This window comes from Helianthus annuus, chromosome 15 (genome assembly GCF_002127325.2).
Source record: "Helianthus annuus cultivar XRQ/B chromosome 15, HanXRQr2.0-SUNRISE, whole genome shotgun sequence".
Taxonomy (NCBI): Eukaryota; Viridiplantae; Streptophyta; class Magnoliopsida; order Asterales; family Asteraceae; genus Helianthus; species Helianthus annuus.
In genome coordinates, this window is record NC_035447.2 from 27,932,422 (window position 1) to 27,949,101 (window position 16,680).

Sequence of the window (16,680 nt, forward strand, 5' to 3'; positions counted from 1 at the left end):
ACTATTAGGCCATACGAAGCGGAGGAGCATGAAGTGTCATGTGAGAGCCAAATCAGCAGAGGGTCGTGGTAAAAGAAAGCACATAGTGGATGGGGCATAAAGTGGCATTATTAAAACAATAAAAAAATAACATAAATATCAACAAATCAAAACCAACTCAAATTACACCCACCAATCAAAAGACTACACGCCGATGGAAACCCCCCCCCCCCACACCACCACGCCATGTCCGGGGTGGTGTGCTCGGCGTGGACTGGCTTCCATGCCAGTTTTCCACGCCCACTCCATATAGTCTTAGATGGAAAAGGATATGAGTACCAAAAAAGCTAAAATATAAAAAAGTTATAGCTCCAAATATAAATACGATCATATCTATATCTATACTATATCTATATGTATATTTTTTTTTGAAAAGTGAACTTCATTAACCAAACGCCAAAACCTCAAACCGAGGCGGCACCCAAACAACAAAACCCTACATAATTACAAATTTACACCAATTGTCCTAAGAAACCTTTAACGATTTAGATCTACTATTTAACCACAAAAAACCCACTGACTTAATCTCACTTAAAATACCTCCTATGCTTATCGGCTTGCTATTAAATTTCGCTTCATTTCTGGCTCTCCAAAGGCTCCAACACGCGACTCTAATGACACCTTTGACCACTTCCTTTTTCCCACTGTTCAGCCCACATAAATCATGAGCATCCAACAAATCTTTGACCGAAAAAACCAAAAAGTTTGGAATGTTACACCATCTGCACACCTGCTGCCATATGACCGCCGCTACGCAACATGAAGTGAAAAGGTGCCCAGCTGACTCGTCTTCTTCACCGCACATAACACACCACGGATCGATCCCAGGAATATTTCTTCTTTGCAGAGCGTCCATCGTGGCTAGTTTGTTAAAGCCGAGCCTCCAAATGAAAACATTACATTTATTCGGAAGCCATTTACACCACTCCGGGACATAACCGATAGATTGACCATTCCTGCCATCAAGTAATCTTTTCATACCACCACCATAAAGTCTTTATCCGCAGCCCCAATCCATTCCCACTTATCCCTTTCACCAGTTAGGTCCTTACCCAAAAGTAAACTGCACAAATCAACAAGCTCATTAACCTCCAATTCCGACGACAACGGCCTTCTCCAATCCCAAGCAAAACTCGACCCAAGCGGACCAGCCGCTAACCTCTCGCAAACTTTACCCCTTTTGTTCACCTCGAAACTGAACAACAACGGAAAATTTTCTTTCAGTGGCTCGTTAGCACACCACGGGTCAAGCCAAAACGCAATATCCTCTCCATTCCCGATATTACCTTTCAAGAAATTCCTAAGAGGAACATCATTGATCTTGCTATTCAATAACAAACTAGAAATATTATTCCAAATCCCACCAAGAGATTTATTCACTGGAAACATATCCCAATTTGTTCTAGAACAATGAATGGCTTCAACAACTTTTATCCACAGTTTATCCTTATCAACTTTGAACCGCCAGCCCCATTTGGACAGCAGGGCCACATTAATATGCTTAAGTTTAGTCAGCCCCAGTCCACCTCTCTCTTTCGAACTTGCCACTTGGTCCCAGGCAACCCAATGATTCTTTCCTCTACCTTCAACTCCACCCCATAAAAACTTTCTGATCTTGGCTTCTAAATCATTTATAACTTGTGTCGGAGCCTTATAGAGAGAAAAATGATAATTAGGCAAACTCTCTAAAACCGACTTTATTAAAGTGATCCTTCCTCCCACTGACAACGTCTTCGCATTCCAACCAGACAATCTAGAATCAAAGACATTTACACCGGTCTCCAATTTGCCACCCTATTCATATTAGCTCTAACCCATAAACCAAGATATTTAAACGGAAACTTGTCATCTTGACAGTCAATATTACCGGCCATGGAAGATAACTCCAAGCTATCAACATCAATACCGTACAAGCTAGATTTAGCCAAGTTAATCTTTAAACCCGAGCATAAATGAAAAATACGCAACACACGAACCACGTTATCAATGTTTTCTTTAGACCATTCACCTAAGATGATGGCATCATCCGCATAAAACAGGTGAGATGCCATCGGCCTGTTTCCAGGCGTCCGAATACCAGTCACCACCCCATTACTTTTAGCTTTATCGAATATCACCGATAGAGCCTCCATGATCAAGATAAAAAGAAAAGGAGAAATAGGATCGCCTTGTCTAATACCTTTAGAGAACTGAAATTCAAATGTCGGTGACCCATTCACAAAAACAGAAGCTCCAGCCGAATGAATAATACCTCTAATCCACAAACACCATTTTTCAGGAAATCCCATTTGCCCCAGGATCGACAACAAGAAATTCCAATTGACATTGTCGAATGCCTACTCAAAATCAGTTTTAAGGAAGAAAACCTTCTTTTTCCTCTTTTTACACCAATTATATAACTCATTGATCAACAACGGACCATCAAGAATAAAATTACCTTTCAGAAACACAGATTGCGATTCCGACACCATTGACCCAATAACTTTTTTCAACCGGTTAGCCAGAACTTTCGACACCAACTTACTAATCACTCCGATCAGGCTAATCGGTCTATAATTATTTAACGCAACTGGATCCTTCAATTTTGGAATCAAAGTTATAAACGACGATCCGCATCCTTCAATTTTAGACAATAAAACTAACGGACTGTGATCGGAATAAACAACGGGCAAGGCCCTCAAAGTCGCTTCTGGCCATAAATTAAAAAATTCTGGGCAAACCAAAAATCGATCAATCTTGCGGAGCTTTTTACCGTTCTCTATAACAATCCTCCAAAATTATTTTCGACACCCCTAAATTAGTAAGAATATCCCAATACGTCCTAAATTACACCCCGTATACGTAAAATGGCCCTAAATACCTTTATTTTTATAAAAATTAATTAAAAATCAGATTTTTGGGTCTCTGGCGGGCCGCGAAGACCTAGCCCTGGTCTTACGCGGGCCGCGAGCGAATAGACATGCGGCATAACCCGGAAGCCGCCACGTGTTGATAGCTAGACCGGTGACCAGGCCAGGCCAGAGCCTACCCGGCCTATGTCGCGGGCCGCGAAGGCTAAGCCTTCGGCTTACGCGGGGCGCGAGAAATGGTTTGATCAGCCCTATAAATTGAGTCGACGATCACAATTCACAAATCGTTCAAAATTCACTTCTCTCTCAATTTCTACATAGCCAAAGTGATAATCGGGCATTATACCCCCTAATTAACGAAGTTCTGCCTCGTTTTAGGTATCATAACCCCCGATTACGTATTACATACGCTGCCCGATTGATCTAGTGCTCCGTAACGGCTGTCGAGTTTCTGCCCGACGTAGTCGTTGGAGTTCTGTCTCGGGGAGGGTATAACTAATGTAAATATTGGGTTATTATACTAACGTGTGTGCATTGTTTAATTAATAAATTATAACCAGGAAAATCACAGGAAAAACCCTAAAGTTGCAATGTGAGTAATCTCCTTTTTGTAAATTGTTTTTACAAAACCTTAAATATTCTACAATGTGATTAGCAGTGATTGAGTCTTTGTAATTCTTCAATTACTGCCGATATGTTGGGGTTTTGTATACAAAATGTGGAACACGTTACCATTAGACAACGAGATAGCCAATGTGTAATATGACCCACCAGTCAGGATTGACAGTACTGAATGAGTAATTATGTAGATATAAACATTGTAATCGCCCTTAATACTGTGAAATGATAAAACTCTTCTTGATTAAACTGGGATTCACTCACCAGTATTTCCCACTGACAAAATGTTTTTAAACACGTTTCAGGTAACAAAATGTGAAAGCCAAGTAGAAGCCAACTGGACAGTACTGAAGGCTCGGAAAAAGGGGCTATAATAGTTACCTTTATAAAGAAGATGTTTTATTTCAATAAAATAGGGTTTATCCCTATAAATCAGTTTGTAATGAAAACTTGGGTTTCATCCCAACATACTTATTTATATAAAATGTGGTGTTTTACTCTGATAAAATATTTCCTAACTACGGTCCTAATGAAATTTCCGCTGCCAAAATTGATAGACGCCGATACCACTGAATCTGATCTCGCCACCGCCCGTTCCCGGCTAATTAGGGGACGAGGATTGCGACAGAAGGTGTATCAGAGCTAAGCCACTAATTCAGCCACAGAAGTGTTCTGCTGACACCAAAATTTATTCATTTTGTTAGGAAATAATCTACGGGATTACGTGCATATCTATATATTATTATTTTGTGTTATTTAACAATTTGTTAGTTTACAGTATGAGCGACCAAGGACCTTCAGACGCTTACCGTCAGTTGTCCAGCTCACCTAGGGACGAAGGCACCTCTTCACAGCCTACCCCCTTGGGGTATTCGGCTGATACCGAAGATGGGATTTTCATGTTTAAGGCACAATCTGAAGAGCCATTCCCTCCCAAGAAGAGAGGATGGTTCAACAGAGGAGCGCATGAACGTAGAAAAAGGATGAAAAAGTTACAGCAACAGCGAGCTTTAGCAGCCGCTAATAGAGAAATGAACTCTCAGGATGTAATCAATAGGAGACTGGCAAACTTCCACATACCACAGCCGCCGACCCAAACCTGGAACAACTCATAGCACCCCAGACGTTACCACTATTTCCCACACAACCAATGGAAATTGAAGCCAACCCAGAAAACCAAATCCCAATGCCTGCTTTTGACCCAGCTGAGATCCCTAAAGTACCAGCACCCCATCCCCCAGACTATGACACATGGTTTGATGACCATAGGGATTATGAGCAACGCTACCCAATACCAGATGAACCCATGCAAAACTTAGTAGGACCCTACCCAGACCTGGACCCTCTAGACCCCTATTATGATAATGACCAATACAGCAGGGAGATCCTAGAGAACCCTTACCCTTACGAAGAACCCATGCCCCAGTTCCCAGATCCAATACCAGCACCTGCACCACCCATGAGCACCGAGAATGTGCAAGAACTCCGAACCTTTAGTGAGGAGATTTTAGAAGGAAGTGAAATAATGAGACAAATAGGTGAAAGGCTCGTCTGGAAATATGACGAGCGTAACATGTAATTTTGGATGAACCCGTACCAATAATATATATATATATATATATATATATATATATATATATATATATATATATATATATATAGGGAGAAGATCATGCGATAACCACCTCTTATTGTGAGAACCGCGAGAACCAATGTGAACACACCAAAAATGTCTAAAAATAGCTAAAAATCACACAAAATTTTTTTTTAATATTTTTTATATAAAAACCGCTACTTTTCGAAGCCAAAAAATTTTTTTTTTTCTTAAAAAAAAATATTTAAAAAAAAATTTTTTTTGGCCACTAAAAGTAGCGATTTGAGCATAAAAAATATTAAAAAAAAATTTTAGATTTTTTTAGGGTTTTTGGGGGTTTAGTTTTTAGCGTTTTAGCTTGGGGGGGGTTAGGTTTTTTTTTTTAGGGGGGGGGTTTAGGTTTTTTTTTTTTGGGGGGGGGGGGTTTAGGTTTTTTTTTGGGGGGGGGGGGGGGTTAGGTTTTTTTGGGGGTTTTAGTTTTTAGCATTTAGCTTTGGGGGGGGGGTGGGGGTTAGGTTTTTGTTAGGTTTTTTTAGCTATTTTAGGTTGTGTTCACATTGGTTCTCAAGGTTCTCACAATAAGGGTGGTTCTCGCATGAGCCCCTCCCTATATATATATATATACATAATGTGTGTATGTTTGAAAATATATATATATATATATATATATATATAATAATATAATAATAGATAAATGGCTACGGATGCATAATAGTATTGTGATTTTAGATTTCAGTTCCAGTTTGTACTAGACACATAATATATAAAATAGAGTAAAAGGTCGCAATGTTCGATGATTTTGATCAATATGCTTGTTGTGTGCTTGCTTGTATTAAATATTATTTTGTAATATTAATATGTGGTAAATGTTTAAAATTCAGATGGACAATGAAGTGAACCAGGAAAACCAGAATAACAATAATAATGGAAACCAAGTGGATAACAATGTCATCCAACACATAGTGGCACAAGGGATAATAGACGCAATGCCATATATTATTAAAACGGTTAAGGTAGCGGATAATAAAAGTAATAATGGCAGTAAACGACCACCTACTGAACCTGAATACAGCATAAACAATGGACCCATACTTCAGGTGCCCATTCCAAAAAGAAGAAGAACCATGTCTTATGGTTGTTCTTATAAGGAATTTTGGTCTTGTAAACCAATGGAATTCTCGGGCAATGAAGAGACCGTTGCAGCTCTACGCTGGATAGAAAAGACTAAGGCAGTCTTGAAGATAAGCAAGTGCGCAGAAAAGGATAAGATAATGTTTGCCTCCAATCTGTTTAAGAAATCAGCTCTAGAATGGTGGAACACTATCCTCCAATCAAGGGGAAGTGACAGGATCTATAACATGGAATGGGGGATGAGTTTAAGAATATGGTGGAAAGGAAATTTTGTCCTCCTAATGAAAAGGAACAGATATCAAATAAATTCTTAAACCTTAGACTGACTGGAGTGGATAGTAAGGGTTACACTGCTTTATTCTTCGAATATGCTAGAATAGTGCCGACCCTTGCATCACTAGAACCTGTATTAATCTCCTGTTACATCTGGGGGTTAATCAGTGAGATAAGGCATGTAGTCAAGGCAGCTAGGCCACAAACCATAGAAGAAGCTGTAGAACTAGCAAATACCTTGACTGATGAATTAGTACGTACCCAAGAAGAGAACCAGAGGAGGAACCTGGCTCAGAAACTTACCCAAGAATTTCGTTATGGAAATTCCAATCGTGGGAAAAATGTAGGTTCCACTTCTGCTCCTTATTGCAAATATTGCAAAAGAAAGCATTCGGGAAGATGCTCTATATATTGCAATTTTTGCAAAATATCTGGACACAAGGAAGAAGACTGCAGGAATAAACCTAATAATAGGATATGCTACAACTATGGAGAACAAGGTCATATCAAACCGAACTGTCCAAAGCTAGCTCCGGCCACGAACAACAAGACTACTAAAAATGCTAGAGCATTTGTTCTGACTGCAGAAGAAGCAAAGATGATCCTGGACGTGATCGCCGGTATGTTTTTAGTTAATGATGTTTTTGCTAAAGTATTATTTGACTCTGGTGCGAACCAAAGTTTCATTAATACTTCATTTTGCAAACTTTCCAATCAACCATTAACTAAACTCCCACAAGAATGTCTAGTAGAAACAGCAAATAGGGAAAACATTAAGATTATCGAAATCTTGCAGGGAGCAAGAATAGAAATTTTAAATCAAAAGTTTATTGCACATCTTTATCCAATGAATCTGTCAGGATTTGATGTTGTATTAGGAATGGATTGGTTAGTAGCCAATAAAGCCAGTATTCTATGTGATCAAAAGATAATTCAAGTAAATTCACCAAAGGGTGAAAAGATCACAATTAAAGGAGATAAGCTGTCTAGATCCATAAAATTATCTCTGTGATGAAAATAGCAAGTTATGCAAGAAAAGGATCACTAGTGTATATGATTTCTATAATCATTAACACTAAAGGGAAAGAACTGAAAGATATTCCAGTAGTATCACAGTTTCTAGATGTGTTTCCAGAAGAATTACCAGGATTACCGCCAGACAGAGAAGTCGAATTCAGAATCCACCTGCTACCAGGGAGAACACCAACTGCCAAAGCACCTTACCGTTTGGCACCCGCAGAAATGCAGGAATTGAAGAAATAATTGGACGAACTGTTAGAAAAAAGATTCATACAGCCAATTTCATCGCCATGGGGAGCATCGATCTTATTCGTCAAAAAGAAAGACGGATCAATGCGTATGTGCATTGATTACCGTGAGTTAAATAAGGTCACGAGTAAAAATCGGTACCCATTACCGAGAATCGATGATTTGTTTGATCAATTGCAGGGAGCTCGATTCTTTTCTAAGATCGATTTACGCTCAGGATATCATCAATTAAAGGTACAAGAAGAGGATATTCCTAAGACCGCTTACAGAACAAGGTATGTCCATTATGAATTTACTGTCATGCCATTTGGGTTAATCAATGCCCCAGCCACATTTATGGACATGATGAACCGAATATGTAAGCCATATTTGGATAAATTCATAATTGTCTTTATAGATGATATTATCATTTACTCTAAGAGTATAGAGGGACATGCAGCGCATCTGCATGCACTCCTAAATTTGCTGAGAAAAGAAAAGCTTTATGCCAAGTTTTCGAAGTGTGAATTTTGGTTAGAAGAAGTACAGTTTCTTGGACACCTAGTTAACCATGAAGGAATTCATGTGGATCCCACAAAGATTGAGGCAATTACTAAATGGAAAACTCCTGAGTCACCAACTGAGGTTAGAAGTTTCCTAGGATTAGCCGGTTATTATAGAAGATTTATTCGAGATTTTTCTAGAATAGCCATTCCCTTAACTAAGCTAACCTGTAAATCCGTTAAATTTGAATGGGGATTAAAACAAGAAGAAGCCTTTAGAATCCTTAAGCAAAGATTAACCAACGCACCCATACTAGCATTACCAGAAGGAACTGAAGATTTTGTAGTTTATTGTGATGCTTCTAAGTTAGGTTATGGATGTGTGTTGATGCAACGTCAAAAGGTTATAGCTTACGCCTCTAGACAACTTAAGAATCATGAAGAGAATTATTCAACACATGATTTAGAATTAGGAGCCATAATTTTTGCCCTGAAAATTTGGAGACATTACCTTTACGGTAGTAAGTTTCCCATTTTCACCGATCATAAGCGTTTAAGGTATGTTTTCGGGCAAAAGGAGTTAAATATGAGACAAAGACATTGGATGGAGATACTTAGTGATTATGATTGTAATATCCAGTATCATGAAGGAAAAGCAAATGTAGTAGCTGATGCTTTAAGTCGAAAGTATCACGAAAAGCCAAAAAGAGTACGTTCTCTTAAATTAAATCTACAAATAGATTTAAATGAACATATTAGAAAAGCACAAGAATCAGTAATCAAGGATGATACTGAGAAACTGAAAGGAATGATTAAGGAACTAGAACAAGGAACAGATGGAATTTGGAGATTCCATAAGAAAAGAATGTGGATACCCAAATTAGGAAACCTACGCTACCGTATATTAGAAGAAGCCCATAAGTCTAAGTATATGATGCATCCTGGAAATGATAAGATGTATCAGGATTTAAGAAAGAACTTCTAGTGGATAGGAATGAAAAAGGATATAGCAGCTTCTGTTGCCAAGTGTCTAACCTGTTCACAAGTTGAACATCAAAAGCCCTCAAGTTTATTGTAGCAGTTAGAAATATCAATTTGGAAATGGGAATTGATAACAATGGATTTTGTTACCAAATTACCCAAAACAAGAAAAGGTAATGATACAATCTGGGTGATTGTAGACAGGCCAACTAAGTCAGCTCATTTCCTACCGATGAAGGAAACCTTCAGTATGGAACAGTTAGCTAAGTTATATGTTGATGAAATAGTTTCATTACTTGGAATTCCTTTATCAATTGTTTCTGATAGAGATAGTCGTTTTACTTCTCATTTTTGGACAAGTTTCCAAAAAGCAATGGGAACCAAACTAAATCTAAGCACCGCTTATCATCCTCAAACGGACGAACAAAGCGAAAGGACAATTCAGACAATGGAGGATATGCTTAGAGCTTGTGTAATTGATTTCGGAGGAAATTGGGACGATCACTTACCATTAATAGAATTTTCCTACAATAACAACTATCACACCAGTATCAATGTTGCACCATTCGAAGCACTTTATGGACGAAAGTGCCGAACTTCAGTCTATTGGGCAGAAATTGGAGAAAAGCAACTATTTGGACCTGAGATAGTGCAAGAAACAACCGACAAGATTGTTCAAGTCAAGGAACGACTGAAAGCAGCACGTGATCTACAAAAGAGTTATGTTGATAACAGACGAAAGTCGTTGGAATTTCAAGTAGGAGACAAAGTATTATTAAAAGTCTCTCCTTGGAAAGGAGTGGTAAGATTCATAAAAAGGGGGAAGCTAAGCCCCAGGTATGTTGGACCATTTGAGATTATTAGAAGAATAGGACATGTAGCCTATCAGCTACAACTGCCAGAGGAAATGACAGGAATACATGATGTATTTCATGTATGCAATCTCAAAAAGTGCCTAGCCGATGCATCACTAGTAGCCTCTTAAGGACATAGAGGTGAATGAGAAGCTTAAGTTTGTAGAAAGGCCTCTACAAATCGAAGACAGGAAAGTCAAGAATCTCAAACACAAAAGATTGGTATTAGTCAAAGTAAAATGGGATTCCAAGAGAGGACCAGAGTACACATGGAAGCTTGAATCAGAGATGAAGAGGAAATATCCACACCTATTTCAGTAGACCTCGAGGACGAGTTCTAAAACAAGGTGGGGAGGATATAACAACCCTCCAAAATTATTTTCGACACCGTTAATTAGTTAGAATATCCCAATACGTCCTAAATTATACCCCATATACGTAAAATGGCCCTAAATACCTTTATTTTTATAAAAATTAATTAAAAAATCAGATTTTTGGGTCTCTGGCGGGCCGCGAAGACTTAGCCCTAGTCTTACACGGGCCGCGAGCGAATAGACATGCGGCATAACCAGGAAGCCGCCACGTGTCAACACGTGGAGAAGCTAGACCGGTGACTAGGCCAGGCTAGAGCCTACCAGGCCTATGTCGCGGGCAGCGAAGGCTAAACCTTCGGCTTACACGGGCCGCGAGAAATGGTCTGATCAGCCCTATAAATTGAGGCGACGAGCACAGTTCACAAATCGTTCAAAAGTCACTTCTCTCTCTCAATTTCTACATAGCCAAAGTGATACTCGGGCATTATACCCCCCTAATTAACGAACTTCTGCCTCGTTGTAAGTATCATAACCCCGGTTACGTATTTGATATGCTGCCCGATTGATCTAGTGCTCCGTAACGGCTGTCGAGGTTCTGCCCGACGTAGTCGTTGGAGTTCTGTCTCGGGGAGGGTATAAATAATGTAAATATTGGGTTATTATACCAACGCGTGTGCATTGTTTAATTAATAGATTATAACCAGGAAAATCACAGGAAAAACCCTAAAGTTGCAATGTGAGTAATCTCCTTTTTGTAAACTGTTTTTACAAAACCTTAAATATTCTACAATGTGATTAGCAGTGATTGAGTCTTTGTAATTCTTCAATTACTGCCGGTATGTTGGGGTTTTGTATACAAAATGTGGAACACGTTACCATTGGACAACGAGATAGCCAATGTGTAATATGACCCACCAGTCAGGATTGACAGTACTGAATGAGTAATTATGTAGATATAAACATTGTAATCGCCCTCAATACTGTGAAATGATAAAACTCTTCTTGATTAAACTGGGATTCACTCACCAGTATTTCCCACTGACAAAATGTTTTTAAACACGTTTCAGGTAACAAAATGTGAAAGCCAAATAGAAGCCAGTTGGACAGCACTGAAGGCTCAGAAAAGTGGCTATAAAAGTTAGGGGCTGTTTGGTAGCCTCTGAATGGTCATTAAGAGGCTACCTCTGAATGGAACCATTAAAAATTTTACCAGTGAGAAGGTGGAAGAATGTGACATGTGATGATTTACCATTCAAAGGTTACCTCTTAACCATTCAGACTTGAGGTTACCTCTTATTCATTCAGAGATTTTAAACCATTAAGAGGTAGCATCTGAATGGTCATTAAGAGGCTACCAAATAGCCCCTTACCTAAATAAAGAAGATGTTTTATTTCAATAAAATAGGGTTTATCCCTATAAATCAGTTTGTAATGAAAACTTGGGTTTTATCCCAATATACTTATTTGTAGGATTGCGATCTGACCCGAATGAGTCGTTCAGAGGTGTTCTACTCTGTTTCAGGTGCGGAAAACAAGAAACAAAGCTAGGAAAAGCTGATTCTTCACTTAATCTACTGATTGTATTGATATGACAACGATTACAGCTCAATCTTCACACCGGCAGCACTTCGGTATGGAATTCGTACAACCATTACACTGATTTCGCTCATGACACATATATATAGTGTCTGAGATTTCGCTCCAAGGACCACATGTCCATATAAGCGAAATCATCTTGTACATATAAGCGAAATCAGCAACTAACATAACCCTATGAGCGAAATCAGCTCTCTAAACACAATACACTTCCTATTTTCTCGTAAATCGTGCCCTAATCTATACAATTCAATGTAAGACTCGATCCAAGACGAAGTCGATAGATGTAGTGCACCAACAGACTCCCCCTCAGATGTTGACGAGTCCATCGAGTCACGACAATGCTGTGTCTTCACTTCTTCAGTCTTGATCAGTCTCTGGGCTTCTCTCTCTCTATCTTCAACGACAGACTCTCCTTTAACAATATCTGCTTGAATATCTTCAGACTCCCCCTCTCGATTTGCTGGCATTTCTTTGTTCTTCAGCAACATCTGCATCAGGATCATTGTCTGGCTTTCACAGGTTCAAGATTGATGCCTGGCTTTAACTTTGTTCACAGAATCGGAACCTGGCTCAATCTCTATCCTCAGCATTTAATTTCCAGAATCGAAACTTGGCTCTTCTTCAATCAAAGTCCTCAGGTATCGTAACCTGGCTTGTTATCTTCAGGTCCAAGATCGAAATCTGGCTATTCCTGCACATTCTTAACCTAGAAGTAAATTTTCTAAATTTAACAATTTGAATGCACCAACACTCTGAAATAATCAGATGACTCCCTCCCATAAACATATGCACCAACAATCACTCTCCCTCAGATCACAAACACATGATGAACCACTTGTTGATTTAAAAAACATATTTTAACATTTTAAACACACTCCCCTCACAACAATTTCATCATGTTTAGCACTCAGAATTTTGAAAATCAGCTTTCCAACATCAGTTGTCGAAAATCTTTTTGACTTTTTCAAAAGTTTATGCTAAAACACATAGAAAATCTTTTTGGATTTTTCTGAAAGAAAGTAAATGACACCAATTTGTAGAATCAAGAAAATGCAGAAATGAAATATTTACACACAATATTTTTGTGAGTTTGTGTAAGAGGATCATATCAGTTTTTGAGACATGCCACTAACACCGTTAAGCTGATTACATTTTAAGCTTTAAACAATTCACCTAGATTGTCAGTATATTTGTCCACTTAAATTTTCACACAAATTTCAATTGATCAGAGATACGATATTAATGTTTTAAGTACTTGAACTTATTCGTGTGTCCTACTACTCGAATATACTCCCGTATCCAGATCCCAATATTCAGTCTTACAGGTGAGTATACCACAGATGATATCTGTCAGGGGTTAATTGCGAGGGCCGTGAGAGCTCAGGTCGATACTTCCGTATACGCAAAGAGATGACGGCTTCGACTTTTCGGTATGTCCCCTTTAGAGGATCTTTTGATTACAAAAGCATCGACTATCAATTTTATTGTTTCATCAGCTTGCTGAGGGCGAGCTTATATTTCAAAGCTTTTTGCAGAAAGCATTATCCAGGGACTAGGTCAGTACTTCCATACAGCAGAAGTCCCGGGATAATACCCCAGATATCACTGAGCATAAAGACCTAGTATCTCAGAATAAGGGACCTTTCAAACAAGATTTCAGGGGTTACCTATATATTCAAGTCGTTGTTAACCCACAGAACAAGCAAGTTTGAATTTTTAGGTTTATATCTCGTCACAATTTACTAAGTGTGTAAAAACCTACTGGCATATCCTCAGTGAGATTGTTTATCACATCTTAACATTACAATTCTTTAGCATGTTGTGACAGTCCACTGATGTACTATCATTTCCTCTTTTCACAACAAAACTCATTTTTGATTTTATCATGTTTTTGGATTTTTCAAATTTTCTAATGTTTTTGGATTTTCTGAAATTTTTACTCCCCCTAAAATTCTAACACATTAATGAGAAATTTGAAAACAACTAAGACTCTTGATCCACTTGAACACAAAACTAAAACTCTTGACCCACTTGACAACTGACATCAAATTGCATCAATTCGCCATCCACTAGGCTTAAACAATCAGAACTCCCCCTTTCACAAACCATTTTCTCATTTAGATTTCAAAACACTTAGGTTTGTTTTAATCAAAATGATTTTTCCGGAAAATGAGTTTGTGTTTATCACTTGTAAGTTTACCACTTGTTAAAATCGGGGATATGGTTCATCATCTTGTTTATCTATTTATTATGTATAGTAAATCAAGTACAACTTAATGTCCCTGATTTACCGTTTGCAGTCAAGTAACTTCTGTACCAATTGTAAAAAATAACCATTTGTAAAATCACAAACAATACCACTTGTAGGTATATCTGAACAATTACCAACTGTAGGAATGTTACGTCTACATTTACCAATCAGGATGCCGATTCCTGCTTCACACTTACCAACCTGGAAGCTCCGGCGTAGTCATTCAACCTGTAAAATTTAAAATCATTCAAAATTTTTCAAACAAACTTTTCAAACACTAGAATGATGCCGATTCCTGATCCACGATATAAACTTGGGATCTCCGGCAAGTCAGGCTTTTCTATTTGAACAGATTGACCCAAGCCTGACAATCCTTCGGTGATTTTGAATTCTTGTTCAACAATGGTGGAAAATTTGCATCATCCATTGTTAAACCCGAATTCTCCTTTTTTACCTCAACACCAGGCTCCTCTGGTTTTGACGAACCAGTATCATTGCCTGCACATGGCTTGTCTGACTTTGACCTATCAGATTCATTGCCTGAAGGTGGCTTGTCTGACTTTGACACGTCAGATTCATCGCCGACCATTTTCTTCTTCTTCTTTTCTTCTTTCGTCCTCAGATTTGTTTCTGATGAATTCGTCGTGCTTGATTTTGCAATCGAGGGAGTCGATTCATCAGAACTCTTATTTTTATCAACAGATGAACCCGAGGACAAAATCTTCTCCAGATACTCTCTCGCCTTCTTCCTCTTCTTTCGCAGTCTGTCTTTCTGCCCTTGTGAAAGTTTAACTTTCTTTTCTTAAATTGTCTGTTCTTGAACTTTAGGTTTTAGAACCTTCTGTTCATGGGGCTTGACATTGACTGGAATCTTTGCCAATTTTTGAGAATTAGCCCTCAATCTGTCATTTGATCTTCTTGGGCAATCTCTTGCAATGTGACCTCTGATTTGACAATTATAGCATCTTCTCGTCTCATAGCTCCAATTCTGGCAGTTAACAGCAATGTGTCCTTGATAACCACATTGGTAACACACTCTGTTATCATACTGTGTTAACCCTGCCCGGTTAACCATTGTTTCATCATTGGCGCCCACCGCTACTCTTAGCACTTTTTAATCCATCCCTCTCCCTCTCAAGATCATGACTGATAACCAAAACACCAATGCGGATAACCCAAGTCCCCCGGTCCCAACAGGGGTCCACCCTTCGACCCCCCAACCCGGACACATTGGCACGTCCACCCAAAGGATCCCATCCTTTGCGTTCGGACACGACTTATCACAGGCCCCAACTGTGCTTCCACCAGGCGTGGACTTACACTCCTGGTACCAACAGCAGACTGACCTGCTGATAGCGGCTTACAACCGCGCTTGTACGGAAGCAAACGTACAAGCTGGGCCTACTCCAATACAACACACACCTGCCAACCGTATACTCCAATACGATGGCAGATTACACTCACGTCCGGCTTCCAGAAGCCGACATGACGACCGTGGATCATCTTACTGTTCGGTCCATACACTCGATGAGGATACTTCCTCATATGAGTCCCGCTCCAGAGGGCCAGTGCATACCCGCCTGGGCCCCTATGGGGAAGATAGGAGGCGGTCAGCCTCCAGGCGCGGCCCAGGCATCCAGAGCCGACTGGGCCCGCAACCTTACACGGAAGGGTACGGTCATACCGACCCTGACGATCAAACCTACCGCGGGGAGTCTCACGACACCAACAGCAGACCGGGGGGACGCAACTATGTTCCTCCCAGTCACCCCCGCACTACATACCTCAGGGCGGCAAAGCGCCCTGTGCACGAACCATACAGGCCAAGGGCCGCGGCCGAAAATTCAAAATTCGTCCCGCACATCGCCAACGCCGATATCACAACGACAAAATTCCCAGTCAACATTGGGAAATACAGTGGCTCGACCGACCCGGACGACCACATGAACATCTTCACAGGCGCAGGCGTCAATGGCAGGTGGGACGAACCCACCTGGTGCAATTTTTTCCCCCAGACCCTTATCGGTCTGGCGAGGGCATGGTTTGATTCTTTGCCAGTGGGATCACTGGATTCTTTCGAGGACTTGCGCGCCAAGTTCCTCGCCCACTTTAGCCAACAGCGACGCCACGAACGCGATTCGTTGGACGTCATGAACATCTGGCGAAGAGATGACGAATCGCTCGAGGCATTCGTCATCCGTTACAATAAAGAATGCCTAGAGATAGGCGACGTGGCGGACCAAATGGCGCGAAACCATTTTATTCGGGCCGTCAAAGACAGAGAGATGGTCATGACCATCTCCGGCAAGGAGGGTTTGCCTAAAAAATGGGAGGATGTCATGACCGCAGTCAAGACATATGCCCAGACACAGCGGTCGCTCGAACCGCACGTCAAAAAGGCAAAACCCCAAGCCGAAACACCCCAC

General features: G+C 39.9%; 1 protein-coding gene across 1 annotated transcript; it reads left to right on the plus strand.

Annotated features, from left to right (window-relative positions):
- Positions 1-4,656: 4,656 nt before the first annotated feature.
- On the plus strand, positions 4,657-5,085 carry LOC118487437 (alpha/beta-gliadin clone PW1215-like). The gene has a single exon (XM_035984282.1). The coding sequence runs from the start codon at positions 4,657-4,659 to the stop codon at positions 5,083-5,085; it is 429 nt and encodes a 142-aa protein (XP_035840175.1).
- The last annotated feature ends 11,595 nt before the right edge of the window (positions 5,086-16,680 follow it).

What these genes read in the sequence shown, in the direction of transcription:
- LOC118487437 (XM_035984282.1), top strand. Translation starts at nt 4,657, where the DNA reads ATGGAAATTGAAGCCAACCCAGAAAACCAAATCCCAATGCCTGCTTTT.